The sequence below is a fragment of the Euleptes europaea genome, chromosome 20, assembly GCF_029931775.1.
Source record: "Euleptes europaea isolate rEulEur1 chromosome 20, rEulEur1.hap1, whole genome shotgun sequence".
Classification (NCBI taxonomy): Eukaryota; Metazoa; Chordata; class Lepidosauria; order Squamata; family Sphaerodactylidae; genus Euleptes; species Euleptes europaea.
This window is the reverse complement of record NC_079331.1, coordinates 24,319,265-24,338,445: the sequence shown is the minus strand read 5'-3', so window position 1 is coordinate 24,338,445 and position 19,181 is coordinate 24,319,265. Positions and strand designations below refer to the sequence as shown.

Here is a 19,181-nt window from a genome sequence, read left to right as displayed (position 1 = left end):
CTGGAAGCAGAGCAGCTTCTCTTTATTACTACAGCAGCCTAGCAGTTGAGATTTGGCGTCCATCATGCAGCCTGCCAGTAGTGGGCTGTCCCCTTTGCTGATCGTCCCCTTTCTCTGTCTTCTTCAGCCATGTCCGACTGTCCCTCCAGCATCCAGCTACTGTGTGATCACGGAGCCTCCGTGAACGCCAGAGACGCAGTAAGTCTTGCCTGTGCCGCCGCAGAGCCATCCTCCTTTGGCCAAGTTCTTTGCACCCTTTCCTTCACGTTTCCCTCCCCTTCCCTCTAGGATGGAAGGACGCCACTGGTGCTGGCCACTCAGATGTGCCGTCCAATAATATGTCAGCTTCTGCTAGACAGAGGTGCTGATGTGAATGCGAGAGACAAGCAGAACCGGTAATACATCTCAAAGCTCTGTCCAGTCAAGTAGATTTTTTCTTAAAACCCACATGAAGCTGATCACAGCTGATGTGTCTTTGGCCTTTCTACCTTCAGGACCGCTCTGATGTTAGGCTGCGAGTATGGTTGCAAGGATGCCGTGGAAGTTTTGCTCAGGAGCGGTGCGGATATCTCGTTGGTTGATGCCCTCGGCCACGACTGTTCTTACTATGCACGGATTGGTGACAGCGTAGACATTTTGCAGCTAATAAAAGGTGCCTTGGAGGAGTCCAGCAAGAGTACGTCGCCTTTTCTTTTACTTGGAGAGTAAAGAGTAAAGGGAGGAACTTACTTCACTCCTTTCTGTGGACAAGAGACTCAAGGCGTGTGGGAAACTCAGCCTGGGGGCAGGAAATGTTGAAGTGCGTAGTCAGTTTGACCCCTGCCATAGGCTGGGCTCTGCCTCCCCTGCTCTTGGAGGAGATGGGTGGAAGAATCCTGGGTGGTGGTGGTGGGGTCTCTATTGTACACACTAAAAGAGAGACTTCGAATTCATCAGGGGCGCTTAAAGGATTCACGACTAGTTTTCTTTCTCTGTGTTTGCTTCTCCCTTTTTAAAGTCTAGATGTTTGTGTGTGCTGCTGTATGTAAAGCACTAATAGTACAAATTGACAAACATCTTTTCAGCTTGCTCAGAATAAGCTATAACAATCCAGTCCTCTGAATGAACTGGGGCGATGAACAAATTGTGTGATTTTCTTTTTAGTGAGTTACGAGGTTATGAAGAAGGGGCAGTCTGTAGTAAAGGTAAGGAGTCTGTTTTTTTGTCGGGTTTGGGAAACATTGCAAGTGTTATCCTGATATTTTCTGCAGCTGCCTAAGATGAACTTGACAATTGAAGATCTGTCACTATTGCTGATGAGAAGGTTAATGCTGATATTTTTGCTTGCTGATGAAGAACTTGCTTCAGGTGGCAATTCTGTTCATTTACCTTGTAGGTAACCAACATACTGCCAAAATGGAGCCTGCCCAGTGCCTCAGAGGAAGCAGCCTTCAAGCCGTATCAGAAGGATCATCGTAATGTACAGGTGAGACAAGGAACTTGGTTTTTTAAACGTCTCTCAAATGAGAGGGTCTGAAAAAGGTGCACTCCCCGAGATGAGGGGTTTCAACTGGCACTCTGTGCAAACTCTAGAGCTGCTAGCAGGACATTCCCCACCAGACTCCTGCTGGTGACTTGCACAAGAAGGCACAAGGGAACTCTGCCTGCCATGGTTCCCACCTCTGATTCTTTCGGGGGCTGGCTGGGTCCCATGCTGATCCTAAGAAGTGCGGCCTGTTCCCTAGCGAAGCAGAATTTGCTGAGTGGGCTGTTCAGTTCACCTCTTGCCACAGCAATGCCAGTCTGCATGTCGACACACAGTCCCAGCAAAGAGGCTCTTGATTTCACGGAGCTGCGAAAAAGGCCTGGCCTTAGAGGCGCTGAAGAGCTGGCTTTACAGATGCTGACAGGCTTGAGATAAGCAGCAGGCTTGAAGTGATGACAGCTTCTGAGTGTACGGACAAGAGAAGCTGGATGTGGCTGGCCATGTGCCATGTTTCGGAAGGGTCCCTGCAGGTGTCAGCTGCCAGGCGAGGGGATGAGTCATTTGGGTGTGCTGCATCTAGAGTTTGCATTAATGCTATGCTTGATCAGTGGTCCAGATTCTGAGATGTCCTTTCTTGTTCGGAGGAATTGGAAAGGGAGAACGAAGACTTGAAGGGCAGGATGCGGGAGATCCAGCAGGAGCACCGGATCCTACTAGAGCGGATAAATGGGCTGCAGCTGCAGCTGAATGAGGTGAGGCCCCGTTTGCAACAAAGCAGCCGACAGTGACCAGGTAGCTCAACTCTCTGGGCACTAGAGACCCATCTCAGCTGCTGTCATGGACATGCTGTACACTCTGGGGTTTTTATTTTTATTTTATTCAAAAACACCAGGAAAAAAAGAACAAGGAAAAAACCTCAAAATTCAACAACTAATAAAAAAATTAAAAGTATATATAAAGTAGAAACACAAATATAACGACAGCGGTAACAGATCTACTCCTAAGTTTCCATAAGAGATTTCCAAATATCTAAAAATAAGTCCATACACAGGTGTCCTCTATAGGCTGTGCATTCAAATATTGATAATGTTGTAAGGTCCTCAACCCATTGATTTACCAGAGGTGGGCTTTTATCTTTCCAGTGTTGTAATACAAGTCTTTTTAGCTGTAGTTAAGGGTACGGAGGGTCCATTTTTGTTGACCATCGGTTAGCCTCCAAGAGATGGGCAGATCGTTTAAAAGTACATACACATCCTCAAAAACCAATGAACATTCTAATACAAAATTGATATGAGTAATAACTTCCAGAAAAACGGAATTACTGGACATGCCTAAACCTTATGTTTAAAGGACACACACTGTGAATTGCAGCGCCAACAATTAGACACTTTACCGAATCGTTGCTTTGGTGTCCAGTATATCCTAAGCATAATTTTAATAATTTTGTGCTGAATGAATTGTAATTTGAGATCCACAGAGAGAGCAGGTAAAGCCATCTCCTGTTGCTTTGGCAAAATAGGGCAATCTTATTCCATTCTTTTCTATGACTTTGCATATCATGTTTATTAATCGCCATCAAAAAATTTTTTAGCAAATCTTGAAGGTTTGCTTTCTGCGTTGATTCAATTAGAGTTTGCGGGAGCAAAAGGGGGCTCCAAAACACTTAATGCCACAGGGCCATATTTACGCACCAACAGATGTTGCAATTGTAAACGCTGCCATTCAACAGAAGTTGACAAGTCACATGTAAGACCTCAGCTGAGAAAATGACAACATCATCATGGTGTAGCAGTTGATCCAACGTTAAAATCCCCCTATCGGTCCAAGCCTTCCATAAAAAAAAAATTTCTTCCCAATTTTTACGTCTGGATTGCCCATAATGTTAATGTAGCATGTGAAAAACGGATCACATTGATATTGCTGTGACTTTGCGCGCCATTCATTCTCTAGCTGCAGAGGTTGCAGGAGGAATGGGATCCACTGGAGCATAAAGAGACCCTAATGCATTCCACTTTGAGAGGGGCAGACAAGAATCCTCTGAAAGAGCCCAAGAGGGAAAGTCCAGCTGCGAGGAGCGGTCCCCATAATTAGTACAGTCTGCCTGGGTTTGTAGGCGGCCGCCACAGTTGCCCTTCTGGAGGCAGGGTTGTCTGTGGTGCCATGGGAGAAGTGGGCCTGGCACCTGGAAACCCTCCGAGAGCAACTCTGTTCAGCTCAGATGTCGCCTTAGATATAGCTGAGGAGGATGTGGGATTGGGAAGGGAGCGTGTCGCAGCTCCGTTGTTTCTGAGAGATTCAGGGAGTGAGTGAGGGCTTTCTGGTGGTGTAAAACTGAAACATCTGACTCTGGGTGTTTAACTGGCACCTCTTTGTGGTGTGAATGCCATCATGGGCTATGCTTGCATGTTTACTTGGATATTCAGCCAGCTCCATCACTGAGACCCAGGCTGTGTTAACAATGAATAAAAACTGCTGAGGAATTCTTGCTGCTGCTGTTTGCCCCCAGAAGACCACGCATGAAGCCCAGAAATCAGTTGGTGCATTGGGCAGGGCAAGCTGCCTGAAGAAGACAGGAGCTGCTTTTTGGTGGGTGACTTGAGACTTAACAGGTTTTATTTCCTGCCAGTTGCTAGGAAAAGGTAGAAAATTCAAACAGCCTTTGTCAGACACGTGAATGCCTTGAAAACACCTCATTTAATTTTGGGTGGGGTGTGTTTTCTCTTGCAGGAACAAATGGTTGCTGATGATCTTGAAAGTGAGGTAAGGAGAAAATGGCACTTTTTCTTTTCCACCCTGAGCTATTTGTTGTAAAATGTGAACCTGGGGGAGAACTTCTATCTTCTTCCCCTCAGGTGATTTGACTTGAGGAGGTGATTTTTCCTGATCTTTGAGCCCCTTTCTTTGGGGGCCAGTTCTGGTATATCAAGCTGTGGGCATACACAGTAATCCCATTAAAATGTGTTTGCACAAGGGGGGGGGGGCTCGGAGCGTAAATGTTGCCAGGTGTATCTCACCTTGCCTTCTCGTGCCTGCTTTCAGAAGGATGAACTTGGAAGGCTCCTGACAGCGAAGGAGAAGCAGCAGGAGGAAAGCTTGCGAGCTCTTGAGGCTCTGAAGTCGAAGCTGAGATTCTATGAGGTGCGTCCCTTCTGTGGGGAAGGAGGCAGCTGCTCCCGGCAGCCAGTGGGTGAAAGCTGGAGGCAAGAAAGCTCAGCTGAGTTCCTCCTTCCCCGAGTCTGGTGGAAGAGAGTCCCGCTTCCGTTCCTTTCCATGTGGCTTTGTGCTGGGACATGTTCTTGGTAGATTGTTGTGTCTACATGGACTGTAAACTGAACTTGCCGATTTGGAAGCTATTCCAAAAGCCCGTGTACTTTGCAACCGGCCAGTCATCTCCTCTGTCTGAACATCTGTCTTAACAGTAGAAAAGAACAAGAGTCCAGTAGCACCTTAAAGACTAACAACATTTCTGGTAGGGTTATGAACTTTCGTGAGTCAAAACTCACTTCTTCAGATCCCTTATGTTCCATCTGTCTTAATGCATTTGTGTTTTTATTTCAGAGTGACCATGCAGTGGCTGGAAGTGGTTTTGGTAACAGTGAGTAACTTTTTGGATACCTAGAATAGCATTCATACACTGGGGTTTGTCTTTCTGGTGGTGTCGCTCTGTTTGGTTGTTTGCTTTTCTGGTCGATTGTTGTTAAAACTAACAGTTAAATACTTGGATAATTTCAGAGGGTCTGCTGTTAAAAAGCTAGGTTCAAGTCCAGGAGCATCTTAGAATCATAGAAGCATAGAGTTGGAAGGGACTCCAGGGTCATCTAGTCCAACTCCCTTCACAATGCAGGAAATTCAGAACTACCTCCCCCGCACACCCCAGTGACCCCTGCTCCATGCCCAGAGATGGCAAAAAACCTCCAGGATCCCTGACCAAGATTTTTGAGGTATCAGCTTTTAAGAGTCAACTTTTATCTTGATGAAGGAAGCATTGTTTATTATTATAACAGCAATTGCCATGAAGGAAGCACTGACTCTTGAAAGCTCATACCCCCCAAAAAACTTGTTAGTCTCTAAGGTGCTGTTACGCTTGGGTAAATAGATGAATCACCAACACTCCCAATCCATTATCACTAATATCTGCAAAAGAGGGTGTCAGGGAGACCGGGGCTGGGCAGCAAACAAAACCCACCCACCCTGCAAGGTTGCCCACCCTCAGGGTGAGTCTTCAAAACACAAGTCACTCTGGTAGCTCTGGTCAACCAGGGCCAAGGTACTGGATTCAAATTGAAGCTTCCTGAATGCAAAAACATACCAAAAATAGAATTAACGTGATTTATTAAAAGGATGTGTGGGAATGTACAAACAAGAGCAAAGAACAGTGAGAATTAACGAACAAAAGCTAAATAGCTAGTCCTAGATCAGTGATGGCGAACCTTTTAGAGACCGAGTGCCCAAACTGCAACCCAAAACCCACTTATTTATCACCGAGTGCCAATGCGGCAATTTAACCTGAATACTGAGGTTTTAGTTTAGAACAGGGGTGGGGAACCTTTTTTCTGCCAAGGGCCATTTGCATATTTATAACATCGTTCGGGGGCCATACCGGGCGTAGATCTCCTGGTGTGTGTGTGTGTGTGGGGGGGGAAGCTAGGGTTGCCAGGTACTCTTCCCCACTGGCGGGAGGTTTTGGGGGTGAAGCCTGAGGAGGGCGGGGTTTGGGGAGGAAGACTGCACAGCCATAGAGCCCAATGGCCAAAGTGGCCATTTTCTCCAGGGGAACTGATCTCTATTGGCTGGAGATCAGTTGTAATAGCAGGAGATCTCCAGCCACCACCTGGAGGTTGGCAACCTTAGGGGAGGCTATGCAGAGAAGGCTTGGAGGGTGCCTCAGCTCCCCCAGGTCTTCCCCCTCCTCCCAGGTGGGAAGGCAGCCAGCGGTGGGCCCAGGCAACCAAGGTGCCAGGGGGGCGCAGCTTGCAGCCTGCGGTTGATCTGCAGGGAAGGAAAGAAGGAAGGAAGGAAAGAAAGAAGGAAGGAAGGAAAGAATGAAGGACAGAAAGAAGGAAGGAAGCAGGGAAAGAAGGAAGGAAAGAAGGAAAGGAAGGAAGGAAAGAAAGTAGCAAGGAAGGAAGGAAGGACAGAAAGAAGGAAAGAAAAGGAAGAAGGAAGGAAGGAAAGAAGCAAGGAAAGAAGGAAGGAAGGAATGAAGGACAGAAAGAAGGAAGGAAGGAAGGACAGAAAGAAGGAAGGAAGGAAGGACAGAAAGAAGGAAAGGAGGAAGGAAGGAAAGAAAGGACAGAAAGAAGGAAGGAAGGACAGAAAGAAGGAAGGAAGAAAGGAAGGACAGAAAGAAGGAAAGAAGGAAGGAAGGAATGAAGGACAGAAAGAAGGAAGGAAGGAAAGAAGGACAGAAAGAAGGAAAGGAGGAAGGAAGGGAAGGAGGACAGAAAGAAGGAAGGAAGGAATGAAGGACAGAAAGAAGTAAGGAAAGAAGGAAGGAAGGAAAGAATGAAGGACAGAAAGAAGGCAGAAAGGAAGCATGGAAAGGAGAGAGAGAGAGAGAGAGAAAGGAAGAAAGAAAAGGAGAGAGAAAAAGAGGGGGGGAAAGAGACAGAAAAAGAGGAGAGAAAGAATAGGAGAATGACAGAAAAAGGAAGAAAAGAGAGAAAAGCCTTCACACACACACACAGCCGGCTCCCTGCGACCGGGCTTCAGCCTTCCCACCTCTCCCCCCCCCCAAGTCCACAAAAGTCCTCCACCTGATCGGCTCCCACGCGGATGCTCCGGCCCCGGGAGGGAGCGATTGGCTTTTTCCTCTTCTTCCCCCCTCCCTCCCTCCCTCCCTCCCTCCGCGGCGGCCGAGAGAGGTTTCAACCCCTGTGCCGCGCGGCGTGCAGGGACGCTTCGCCTTCCCAGCTTGGGGGAAGCGTCTTCCTCCCGCCTCCCGCCTCCTCTTGCCGATGGCGAGAGGGGGTTTAAAGGGGCCACAGCGTTCCTGCATGCTGCGGCTTCAGAGAGGGCCGTGCTCCGCTGCGTTTCTCTGGCAGCTGCAGCGGAGCCCAGGCTGGGCCAGGAGCCTTCTTACTCCTCCTCCCAGAGGCTCCGGGGGCTGCTTGGGCGCAAGTCCTGCCGGCCGCCACCGCAGCACGCCCCCCCCCCCCCACCGCACGGGTCGCTCCCCGGCGCCGCTTCGCTGGGCTGCGCACTGGGCAGAACCGGGGCGGCGGCAGCGGCTCCTCTTGGCCGAGCAGGGGAGGCGCCGCAGGTGGCGGCCCGGCCTTCGGGGGCCTTTTTCAGCGGGCGGGCGGGCAGGCGGGCCCTGAGGGCGACCGCTGCCGGCTCGCCCGCTGTCCCCGCCCCCGTTCTGAAGCGCCTCCCAGTCCGACCTCGGGCGTGAGGAGCCAATCCGGAGTCGCTGCGGACCGCCCGTGGCGCGGGGCCAGGCAAAGCCGCGCCTCGACCCCTCGCCTCCAGCCCGGGAAGGGAAGGGGAAGGAAGGCTGCTTCCCCGGGGGGGGAGTGGAGGCGGCCGGGCGCGTGCCGGCAGAGAGGGCTACGCGTGCCAGAGTCGGCACGCGTGCCATAGGTTCGCCAACACGGTCCTAGATACTTAAAAACAACGGTTCTTTAAATCCAGAGGGTATTTAGCAAGGCAGAGTCCAAGATAGTTTCAGAGTCCAAAATCAACAGGGTATCCGGCTGTCCCGGCCCACCCTACAAGCAAGGCCTTGGGCCAAGGAACAAGAGCTGAGCCAGGCCCTCAAGGTAGGGCAAGAGCATGTTGTGACTAAGCATGCAAGACTAGAATGAAAGATCATACTGGAAGCCTCGCTGCCTGCATTGACATGATTCAGGCCAGCACATCAAAAGTAGGCCCAGTGATGTAACCCAAATGACCACTGTTGTTGCTGACCAGGTGAAATAACCAATCAGCCGAGATTGCTAATTAGGATCAGGTGTTTTGCAGTTACCTCAGATCCAGTTAACCAGCTCCCATAAATCCTTGTGTTAACAAGATGGAACGTGTAGGCCTCCAAGGGTGGCCTTGAAACCTTCTGGGCTGATGATATTCCTGTCGCCCTTCCACCCTCCTCTCTCTCTCTTGAGTCCCTGTCAGTTTGGCCTTGGTACTTAGAGAGCAGTAATTTCCCATCTTCTCTGGGGCCTCATGCCTGAACCAAAGTTTTGAGTCTGAGCCAGAGACTGTGAAGAAGGCTCGTCTCTTGAAGGGGGCGGAGGCCCCGTCAGCATGAATGTCCTCCGGTGCCCATTGAACACATGAATGCAGAAATGTCAAACGAGGCTAGAAGGCTCTCTGTGGCCTTCTGCAGAGAGGGGCTTTTGCTGCTGGAGAGTGTTCCGTGGAGAGGTCTCATGGATGGATCCTGGGACCTTCTACATGGCAAGCCTTGCGCTCTGCTTCTGAGTCACAGCTTGTCCTGCTGCCTGAATGTTGATTTCCTTCCGTTTCTGTTCCGTTATGTTCTTATAACCTTCTGAAACCCGGTGCCGGTGTCAGCATCAGGGGAGGCCTCTGGAGCCCTGTTTGTTGGGTCTCCACTGTGTGGAAGAGGATGCAGGATTAGGTGGGGACCCCCCCCCCTCACTGGTCTGATCCAGCAGGGGCTGCTCTTACCTTTGTTTGCTCTCCTGGAATTATTGACCTGCATTCCCCTTCCCATTTTGGAGACCTGTCAGTTGGTAGAACTCTTTTTAAAGACTTGAAGGATCTTTTGGCTGCTGGAAAACTGGTTCTGTACGGTTAAAGAAGAGATCAAGTTGCATTGCATCTAGATAGAGCTGCAGCCAGTGTGTGCAGAATGGCCTGGGTGTAGCTTTGCCAAAAAACAGCGAAGCTAGCCAGCTGCCCTTGCAAGTGCCCAAATAGTTTACAGTCCTGTTCTGTGGGCAGTCTAGTCCAAGAGAGAGTGTGGTTTGACATGGGAAGCCTCTGATCAAAGGGATGAGTGTAGCATGAGATTGTAGATATGTGCAAGCTCTGAGTATTTGCTCAATCTGTGTCCAGATACCTCTAGTCAGTACACTCAAGATTTGGCCAGTTGGCCAGTGCTTGAAATTTACCCTTCCTTTCCCCAAGGCTTGTGATCCTCCAGCTTCCCAGGTTTCTTTGTCTGTTCCTTCCTGTTAACAACCCATTTCCTGGGCTATCCTAAGGTACAGTGGTCTTCGCCCTCCACACGGAGGATCTAGTATGCTTTTGGCCCCACCCTTCCTTCAAGGAGGTGAGGTGGACTGGTCTGGTTTTCTTCTTCTCCCTTTAATCTTTACGACTACCAGTGAGGCAGGTTAGATGGCATGTGTGTGAGTGGCCTGCGCTCACTCAGCGTGCCTTAGGACGGCGTGGAGGTGAGAACTGGGCGCGCCACGCTGGCTGCCTGAGTTCTGTGATGCTGCAGCTGCTTAGGCAGAGGACCACAGTGTGCCACAGACCGAGTTTGGCATTGGTTTGGGGTGGTTTGAGCTGCTGCTTTTTAAAAGAATGGTTCGCTTAAACTTCTTGTTCATATTTATTCACTGTCTAATTTGAAAATTTTAATTGTGTCTTTCTGAAGGGAAAGAAGAAGTTCTGCTTAAGCAGGGTCCAGGATATTCTGTGGAACAGCAGGTAATCCCTTCTGTTGGCTCAGTCCTACCCTGTGACAGAATATCCACTTGGGCATCTGCAACGTTGCTACCAGCCTAAGAGGACCGGCAGCCTTTGCAGCATCCATGTGGGGTTTTTTTTTTTTTTGGCGTTTCTCTGACTTTGTGCTCATTTGGCGCCCTCTTGAGGTTCCAGGATGCATGTCCCAGTTCCCTTGTGGCATATGATTCTGAGAACAGTTTGGAATTGTCAGACTCTACACAGTTACCATGCCCTGACCTGGATGGCCCAGGCTAGCCCCATCTCGTCACATCTCAGAAGTTAAGCAGGGTTGACCCTGGTTGTCCTTGGATGGGAGACCACCAAGGAAGTCCAGAGTTGCTACCTCGAGGCAGGCAATAGTAAACCACCTCTTAGTCCTTTACCCTTGAAAACCCTAAGGGTGGTCGCCATAAGTTGGCTGCGACTTGACGGCACTTTCCACATAGTTTCTGTGTGCAGCTTCTCTGCAGTAACGTAGATATGCTCTGAAGAGAAGTTGGCTTGTGAAAGCGTGGGCCCAATGATGGAGCCAGTGGGGTGGATATCAAAACACTGCTCTTTCCTGGATGAGGTGAACTACGCAGTGTAAATCAATACAGTCAAGTAGCACGAAATATCTAACAAGCAATGCAATAGGACTAGGATTACAACAGTTAGAAAGAATGCAAAAAAGTATCAGATGTGATAAGCAATGCAGAAAATTACTGCATTAAAACAATGCAGTTAAGAGTAGCATAATATGGATAATGCACACACCAAAAGTAGTGGCTCAAACTAAAGTCCAAACTTCCTTTATAGAAGCACATTCCTGGCCTGTTCTGTTAACACTGCTGCCCTAATCCCTTTGTGAAAATGCCCTCCTTTACAGTTCCGTTTTGCATAGTTTGCAAAAGGCCAGATGCACGGGAGCCTTCCTGACCGCCTCAGGCAGCCGTTCATCAAGGTTGGGGTGGAAGAGAGAATGAATGTGTACGAGCGGCCTACAGCACTGCCAGAATTTGCAAATAAATTGGGCTCTGGTTGAAAGAGTGTAGCTTAGGTGTTCAGGTTAACACAGAGTTCAGGTTAACTCATTGCATTGACATGATTAATTTTTTTAAAAGAGAAAAGGCCTTCAGAAAGCTACTTTGTTTAACCCCCTGGTTCATCTGCCCCTTTTTTTACACCGTAAAGTGTCTGCAGTGGCTTCTGCCTACTGCAGCCTTCAGTGGTTCTTCGGGGTCTCAGACAAGGGTTTTCACAAGCTCTGTTCCCCAAGATCCATTGTTCTAAACTGAAAACGATGGGGTTTGAACTGGAACTGTTGTCTGTCGTAGTGTACAAGCTCTTCCCCTGAGCTGTGAAAGTGCTTATATTTTACTTAAACCATTTTAGAAGGCATAACTGTGGCAGGAACTGCTGTACGAAAAATTGACTGAAATGTTATGTATATTTGCCTACAGCATGGATCTGCCTCACTGTCAACTAACTTGCAGAGCAGGTCGATGGTGAGACCTTTGGAACTCTCAAGTCCGAGTCCCTCTTCGGTCTCGGAGGCCGAGCCCCTGAAGCGAGAGCTGAGCCACCTGCGGAGCTGCTACGAGAGTGCCAGGGGGGAGGTGGGCAAGCTCCAGCTGGAGCTGTCCCACAAGACAGCCGAGTGCCGGGCCTTGGCGTCCGAGTGCGAGAGGACCAAGCAGGAGTCTGACCGGCAGATCAAGCAACTTGAAGATGCGTTGAAGGACGTCCAGAAGAGAATGTTTGACTCGGAAGGGAAGGTCAAGCAGATGCAGACGCACTTCCTGGCCTTGAAGGATCACCTGACCAGTGAAGCGGCCGTGGGCACTGGCAAGATGGCGGAAGAGCTGAAGGCGCAGCTGAGGGACATGAAGGCCAAGTACGAGGGGGCCTCCGCCGAAGTGGGCAAGCTGCGGAACCAGCTGAAGCAGAACGAGCTCTTGGTTGAGGAGTTCAGGAGAGATGAAGGGAAGCTGCTGGAGGAGAACAGGCGGTTGCAGAAGGAGTTCAGCATGTTGAGGATGGAATGCGAGAGGAAGGAAAAGCGGCTTTTGGAGGCTGAGGGCCGGCTGAAGGAGTCCATGGCAAAATTTGAAAAAATGAAGAGTTCGCTTTCCAGTGAGGTTGATGAGAGGGCCTGGAAGTTAGCAGAAGTGGAGGAAGAGCGCAAGAAACTGCAGGAAGAGGCACAGCTGCTCAGGGCACAACTCGAGATGCAGCAAGCTCAGCTTGCTCAGTCCGTGAGGCTGGAAGAGCACAGGCAGCTGAAGAGCAGGTGCGAGCAGAGGACCCAGGAGCTGGAGAGGGGGCACTCGGAGCTGGTGCTGCAAAACCAGGCCTTGCGGGAGGAGGTGGAGCGAGTGAATGCCGAGAGCAGCCTGCTGAAGGAGCAGATGGACGCGCTCCGCAGCGAGATGAAAAGCCGGTACGTGCCTTTGGAAGCCACAGAAGAGCTGAAGAAAGCAAACAAGAAGACGCTGGAGGAGTTGAACGGGAGGCTCGTGGAAGCCTCTGAGAAGTGTCACGGATACAAAGCAGAGGTGGAAAAGCTGCTGGCAGAAAAGGCCGCCCTAAGGGAGAACCTGGCTCAGCTGCAGGCTGTTTATGGCCCTCTAGGAGGAAAGCACCAGGAGGAGGCGGCGGCCTTGAAATCCACCATCGCTGACCTGCAGCAGCAGCTTGCCAAGCTGGGCCAGATGTCTGACGAGGAGAGAGCCAGGGCCAGCAAACTCGTCGCTGAGAATGCATCTCTTCAAGAGATAATGCAGGAGCAGTATGTGCCGGTTTCAACTCACGAGGAGACCAAGCAGGAGTTGAACGGCATGCTGGGGAAAGCAGGCCAGGAACTGATGGATCTGAAAGACAAAATGGAAGGTGTTAAACAAGAATTTGTGAAAAGGAGTGAAGAGAATGCAGCATTAAAAAAGAAGCTAAGAGTTCTACAGAACCAGATTGAAGAGGAGTACATAAGCAAGAGAGATCATGACGATCGGATGTCTGCCCTGAACAGAAACATCCAAGAGCTCCAGCAAAGCAACGCCGAAATGCTGGGGAAGTGCCAGGCCAAACAAGAAGAGGTGTCACAGCTGCATTCTGAGATTGAAGCCCAGAAGAAGGAGCTGGACACGATCCAGGAGTGCCTCCAGTCCAAGTATGCCCCCCTTGCCAGTTTTGAGGACAAGGAGCGGACTTTCGAGGCCACACTGAGAGAGCTGCAGAGTAAGTTGCTGGAACAGGAAAAGCAGTGCAGAGGACAAGAGGAGGAGGCAAAGAAATGCCGGCAGGAGAACGAAAAGTTACGGGCCGGGATCCAGTCGATCCAAAATGACCTGCAGCAGAACTACATCCTGGCCGAAAAGTCGCACGAAATGGAGAGGGCGTTCACAGGCAAGATGGATGCCCTGAACAAGCAGCTGCAGGAGCTCCGGCAGAAGTTTGCGGAAATACAGGGCGAAAAGGAGCGGCTCCAGGAAGAAAGCGCCAGGCAGTGCTCGGAGGCCGCCGAGGCCCAGAGCCGCCTCCAGGGCCAGTATGTGCCAGTGGAGCAGGTGGAAGCCTTAAAGCGGGAGCTCGGCGACACCGTCGAGGACCTCAAAAGAGAGCTGAGTGACAAGACGGCAAGTTGGCAGCAAGAGCTTCAGAAGACCCAGGAGCTGCAGCAGGATCTGGCCGGCCTCAGGGCCACATCGGTACCTCTGGCAGAGCACACGCAAATAAAGGAAGCGCTAGAGAGAGAGGCGGTAGCCCTCAAAGCCACCTTGACAGAGAAGGAAGAGGAGAGCCAGAGGAGGAGAGAGGATGTCTCCCGGCTGCAGGCCGAAATCCAAAGCACAAAGCAGGCGCTGCAGAAACTGGAGAGTCGGGAGGTGGTGGAGCGCTCTGAGCACGAGGCCGTGAAAAACAGCCTGGAGGAGAAACTGGCGGACTTGAATAAGAGGTTTGAGGCCGTGCAGGAAGAGGCCGCGCAGGCCCGGGCGGAGGAGCTGCCCCCCAGGGGCGATGAGGAGGAGCTGCAGCCCCGGAGCTTCAGCATAGAGCAAGAGATCCAGGACCAGAAGGAGAGGTGTGACAAGTCTCTGAGCACCATCACGGAGCTGCAGCAGAGGATCCAGGAGTCTGCAAAGCAGGTGGAGGCCAAGGACAACAAGGTGAGCGAGGCTGAGGCTGAGCAAGCAAAGGTCCTTGGGTGCTAAATGAGAAGGGGGAGGCTGAGGAGGGGCTTTGGTGCAAACAGAGGGATCCCTCAACCCCCGTAACTAGCCCCAGAAACCTAGAAGGGAGAACTAATAATGAATTCGAGCAAGCACTTTCCAAGCTGGTTTTCAGAGAAACCAACTTGGCTGTCTTCCATAAAGTGGGTGGATTCAGCTTTTCCTTGCATGTAAAAACACCCACGGGTCTGGCTGGCCTCACGGGCCTTGGCTGTCGTTTCCAGAACATGTGTGGTCAACCTCTTTGAAACCTACTTCTTGGCTACTGCTGAAGTTAATACGCGTAGTATCAGGAGGGGGAAATGCTTGGCTGTGGCCACCTGGGGCAGTGACTTCCTGGCTGGGCTAATGAATGTGTGTGCTGCACGCCACCACTGATGGTGTAGGATGTGCTCTTGGTTTTTGCAAACTGCTTGCATTTGGTATTCCAGTGTTCTTGGTTGTGGCAATTCTGGCTCTCTTCCAACCTTGGAAGATGGATTGGAGCTTGGGGACCTTCTTGTGCGGCTTCAGAGAAAAAGGAAAAAGCTCTTCCGTGGGTTTTGCCAAGTCAATTACCAAGAGTCTTGGCTGAATTCTCAGCACTGCAGGCCTGTCTGGGGAGAAAACAGGAAGCAAAGCATCCCCCTCTGTGAGGGCCTGAGTAGCCAAAACAGCAAACAAGTGATACAATAAAACATCAGTAGCACAAAAACTCAAGATTCTTGGGCTTTCTGATAGACTGCACCAGTTGACACTTTTGAGGGCGGTGGCACTGGGGAATTCTGACAACTTTGTGAAACCAAATACTCTGAGTTTAGTAATAAACCTGCGTGAGCTACCAGCAAAGCTGTTACTGCATGAATAGCTGGGTAAACAATGAATTCATTTGAAAAAGGCATAATGATTATTTTTCAGGAAAGTGTGAGGAGATAGAAACTTTTATTGTTCAAGTTCTGCTTCAGCAGACTTGCTGAGGGGCTTTCTTTCTAAACCAAAGTCCAGATACTTGGAACTCAGTGGAGGGAATTCTAGCATCGCTGAGCAATGAAATCCCCATGCTCTGGTAGTTTTCCTGCAGAGCAATAGAAACTGTGATACTATGCACAATTGCCCAGATCTTGTGAAGAAGCTAAAATTATACATGTAGCTAAATGAGGAAACAATCTAGACCTGTCCCAAATGTGTAAACATTCTACACTGAGAGTTGTGTTAGCAGCAGCTTCCCATATGTGTATTCAAGAGGACAGCTGTCAGTGTAGAATGAATTTTTGAATCTGGGATATATCTAGATGTTTGGCTAATGTTTATGGTGAATGTTTTATTGTAGAAGAAAAAATAGGGGAATAGAACCCAACCTAGAAAACAGAAGTTGGGTACCCAAGGTTGGGTGGGATGAAAAAATATATAAATAATGAAAATATATAATTTATTAGAAGCGCTATGTCAAGATCAAAATTATTTAAAAAACGTTATAACATCACAATGGTATTTCCTAATGTTGATACCCATAACCACATGCCAAACGCATTTCGGCCTATATGGCCTTCCTCAGTGGTCTATTTGAATCCCATGTAAAACATACACACATTTACACATTTGGCTACACATTGTTTGACTGTTGATACTTGCACACATCTTATATAGGAGACATATACAGCCCAGCATAAAAACTTAAAAGACAATCTTACCAGATGTTGGTGTAATTGGTAATATATGTAACCTATTACATGGCTGGTATGTCTTATATTGCTTGCATATGTGTATATATATCTGTAAGCGTTTGCATGTTTTACATGGGTTTCAAATAGGCCACTGAGGAAGGCCATATAGGCCGAAACATGTTTGGCATGTGGTTATAGGTATCAACCTTAGGAAATGCTATTGTGCTGTTTTAACGTTTTTTAAATAGTTTTAATCTTGACATAGCTCTTCTAATAAATTCTACATTTTCATTATTTATGTTTTTTTTATCCCACCCAACCTTGAATGTTTTATTGTTTTAATGAATGTATTTGTTTTTATATGTTAGCCGCCCTGAGCCCAGTTTTGGCTGGGAATTGAGGGTGGGGTATGAATTGAATAAATAAATAAATGTGAGGGGGTGTAAGAGGTGCCTGCATCGCAGGCTGCTGGTATCAGTCATTAACTGCTAATCTCTTCCATGTACTTTGGGCGTGTCCTTTTTCTCAGTGTTTTGGGAAACCAGTTCCGGGACTGTGATGGCTTTTGGTTCCCGAACTGCAGTTCTCGGGCATTTAACAAGTACCATTGTAGATGACAGTCTTGTATTAAATAAATTGAAGTTTATTTCTTTCCAACCAGTTGGGTGGGAGGGAGTCTAACCCATGGTGTGATCCCCGGTTTATGGAGAAGAAATAAACTTAACTTTGCCTGGACAGCACAACAAGTCGGGGACGCCTTCTGTGTGGGAAGCGGGATGAGTGGGGCTCCGAACCAGGGTTGTGAATGATGCACGAAGGTGGCTTCAGTTACAGGAACAGGCTGTCCCAGGCAAATGTGTGGGAAAGTGGAAATTCACTTTTGGTCTTCTTGTGCAGCCCCACATGGGGACTGCGCCTGCGCAGGCCTGTCACCAGATTGATTTTCTTTGGAGCTTTACTATAGAGGGGGTGCTCTTCCCTAATCTGCCCAGCAACGGCTTTCCGCCTGAACCGTCACGTGTCTAGGAGCGGAGCGACCCCCTCTCCCTCAGTTCCTTTCTTGCCGCTGCTGTGATTGGTCTCTTGCGATGTGCTTGCGGGATATTGAAGAATTGGAGAAATTCAAGAGTGTAACGGGGGTTGAGGCAACCTCATTCAGCCTAACTCAGCTTGCTTATTTTTTTCGAATGACTCCCCTGAGGTTTCACCCGAGTGGAGAGAGTTTGTGCGGATAAGATTGACCCTACTGATCCAGAGCCTTGGCATCGAAGGCTCTCTTTAAAAAACGCGAAAAGTGCTCGATTAAGATGCCCCATTCTGACGAGCACCGCCTGTGCCTTCTCTGCCTAGGAGATTCCCATAACTTTCAATCTTGCAAAATCTGCATGGAGTTCACCACCAAAGCAAGGGGAGATAAGGCTGCCAGACTCGAGGCAGCCCTTTGGCAGAGCACTGTGTTAGCCCAGCTATTAACAAAATCTGTAAAGGGTTTACCTAGACCGTCTTTGCCCAATCAGTCCCTGCTGTGCCTTCCGAGAGATCTAATACTGAGACAGCGTCCGTGAGATCTCTGGCTTCTTTAAGGGCAGTTCCGAGCTTGGTTCTGGCCTCGCTTCCAAAAGCTCCAACTATGCAACCTCCAACCACTCCTAAGCGTAAGGAGAATAAGATCAGTTCCTACTCAAAGCCGGCTTCAAAGAAGCATCAATCCAAGTCAAAGCAACTGGAGAGATCGGATCATAAGAAGAAGAAGGCTCCTGAACTGGAGCTCCTGAAGGCTCCTGAACCTCGTACCTTTGAGGACTCTTTCCTTGCGGTCTGCCTCCCTGACACCATCCTTTTCGGAGGTAGTCCTTTTTAAAGACAAAATTGAGTCGGTACCAGACACTTGGGAACCAATCGTCAGAGTGGCACAGGTTCTGACAATGGATCTGGGCTTTGACCCTGTACAGTTTCAGGATTGGCTGGATTTTTCTTGACTTCGACAAATGGAGAGAGGGGCTTTACGATCTCATTCCACTCCTGGATTCAAGACATAATGGTTCAGCCACTCTATCCAGATGACCAATTATGATGCATTGGAACCTGACATTGTGGTGATGGCTCCAGACCCCTCAATTATTGACTCAGAGAGCTGCTCCCCAGGTGATAGGGTTGGGGATCCAACCCCCATGTCACCTGCTGAGGATGCTTAGAATTGCAGAGGCCTTAGAGATTGATGTGTGCATGACCCAGAAGAAGCCCAGGGATAAAATCCTAAGCAGGCTTCTCCTTGACAGTCCATCTGTGGTGGCCTTCCCTTTACTGGAGGGTTTAGATGACCTGAAGGAGACTATTTGGAAAAAGCCAGCTTCAGCTCCACCATCAACTAAGAAGCTGGAGAACCTTTACAGAATAAAGCCTAATACGGCAGAATTTCTGTTCCCCCATTCTCCACCATCATCTATTGTGGCTTCTGAGATGCAGCTCAAACAAAGACAAGGTCAACATTCGACCCCAGCAGACAAAAAAGCCGTTGACTGGATACGTTGGGCAGATGCTTTTATACAGCAGCAGCCCTTAATCTAAAAATTGCCAATTATCAGACTATAATGGCAGGGTTTGACCTCTTCCTATGGGAGAAACTGTCAGGACGTATGCCAGACATTCTCGAGGAGACTAGGTCTCTCATTCAGATAATACAGAACGAGGCCATTTCCCTGTCAAAGAAAGACATTTCAGCAGGAAAATACTCTGCTGAGGTGGCCTTCAGAGTCTCTCAGCCACCGTGACTGAGAGAAGGCATGCTTGCCTACGCACGACAATACTGCCCATTCACACCAGGGCACAAGTGGAGGACTTGCCCTTCGAGGGTGACACTTTGTTTGCAGCAAACACCACTGAGTTTCTGAAGGATATTAAAGAGGAAAGAAAGACAGCTAGAGATTATGGGGTAATACCATACAGTACACAAGGGAGAGAGAGACCACCCTACTAGAGGCAGCAAGGCTATGCTACCCCGTTTTACAGAGATCAAAGGTTTCAGCACCCTGAACAGTTCAATCAGTATCCTGAGCAGAAGCATTTTTACCAGCAGTACCAACAATCATTCCAAATAGGAAAATGCAGGAGGGGATCCATGTCAAAGCCTATCCCCCTCCCCAACAGGCCCAAAAAGACTAGCAGGTTCAGGGCTAGCGGTTCTGACTATTTTCAGGGGTGCCACACTCTGGATGCTTGTTT

The 19,181-nt window shown here is 49.2% G+C and overlaps 1 protein-coding gene across 1 annotated transcript in view; it reads left to right on the top strand.

Annotated features, from left to right (window-relative positions):
* The window catches only part of UACA (uveal autoantigen with coiled-coil domains and ankyrin repeats), a 49,470-nt gene that overhangs the window by 26,114 nt on the left and 4,175 nt on the right, over positions 1-19,181 (top strand). The window contains exons 6-15 of the mRNA XM_056865877.1: positions 128-198; positions 289-395; positions 495-704; positions 1,402-1,465; positions 2,110-2,217; positions 4,193-4,225; positions 4,505-4,603; positions 5,024-5,060; positions 10,035-10,087; positions 11,551-14,253. Of these exons, the coding sequence (XP_056721855.1) occupies positions 128-198; positions 289-395; positions 495-704; positions 1,402-1,465; positions 2,110-2,217; positions 4,193-4,225; positions 4,505-4,603; positions 5,024-5,060; positions 10,035-10,087; positions 11,551-14,253 (3,485 nt within the window). The remainder of the gene's footprint in view (positions 1-127; positions 199-288; positions 396-494; positions 705-1,401; positions 1,466-2,109; positions 2,218-4,192; positions 4,226-4,504; positions 4,604-5,023; positions 5,061-10,034; positions 10,088-11,550; positions 14,254-19,181) is intronic.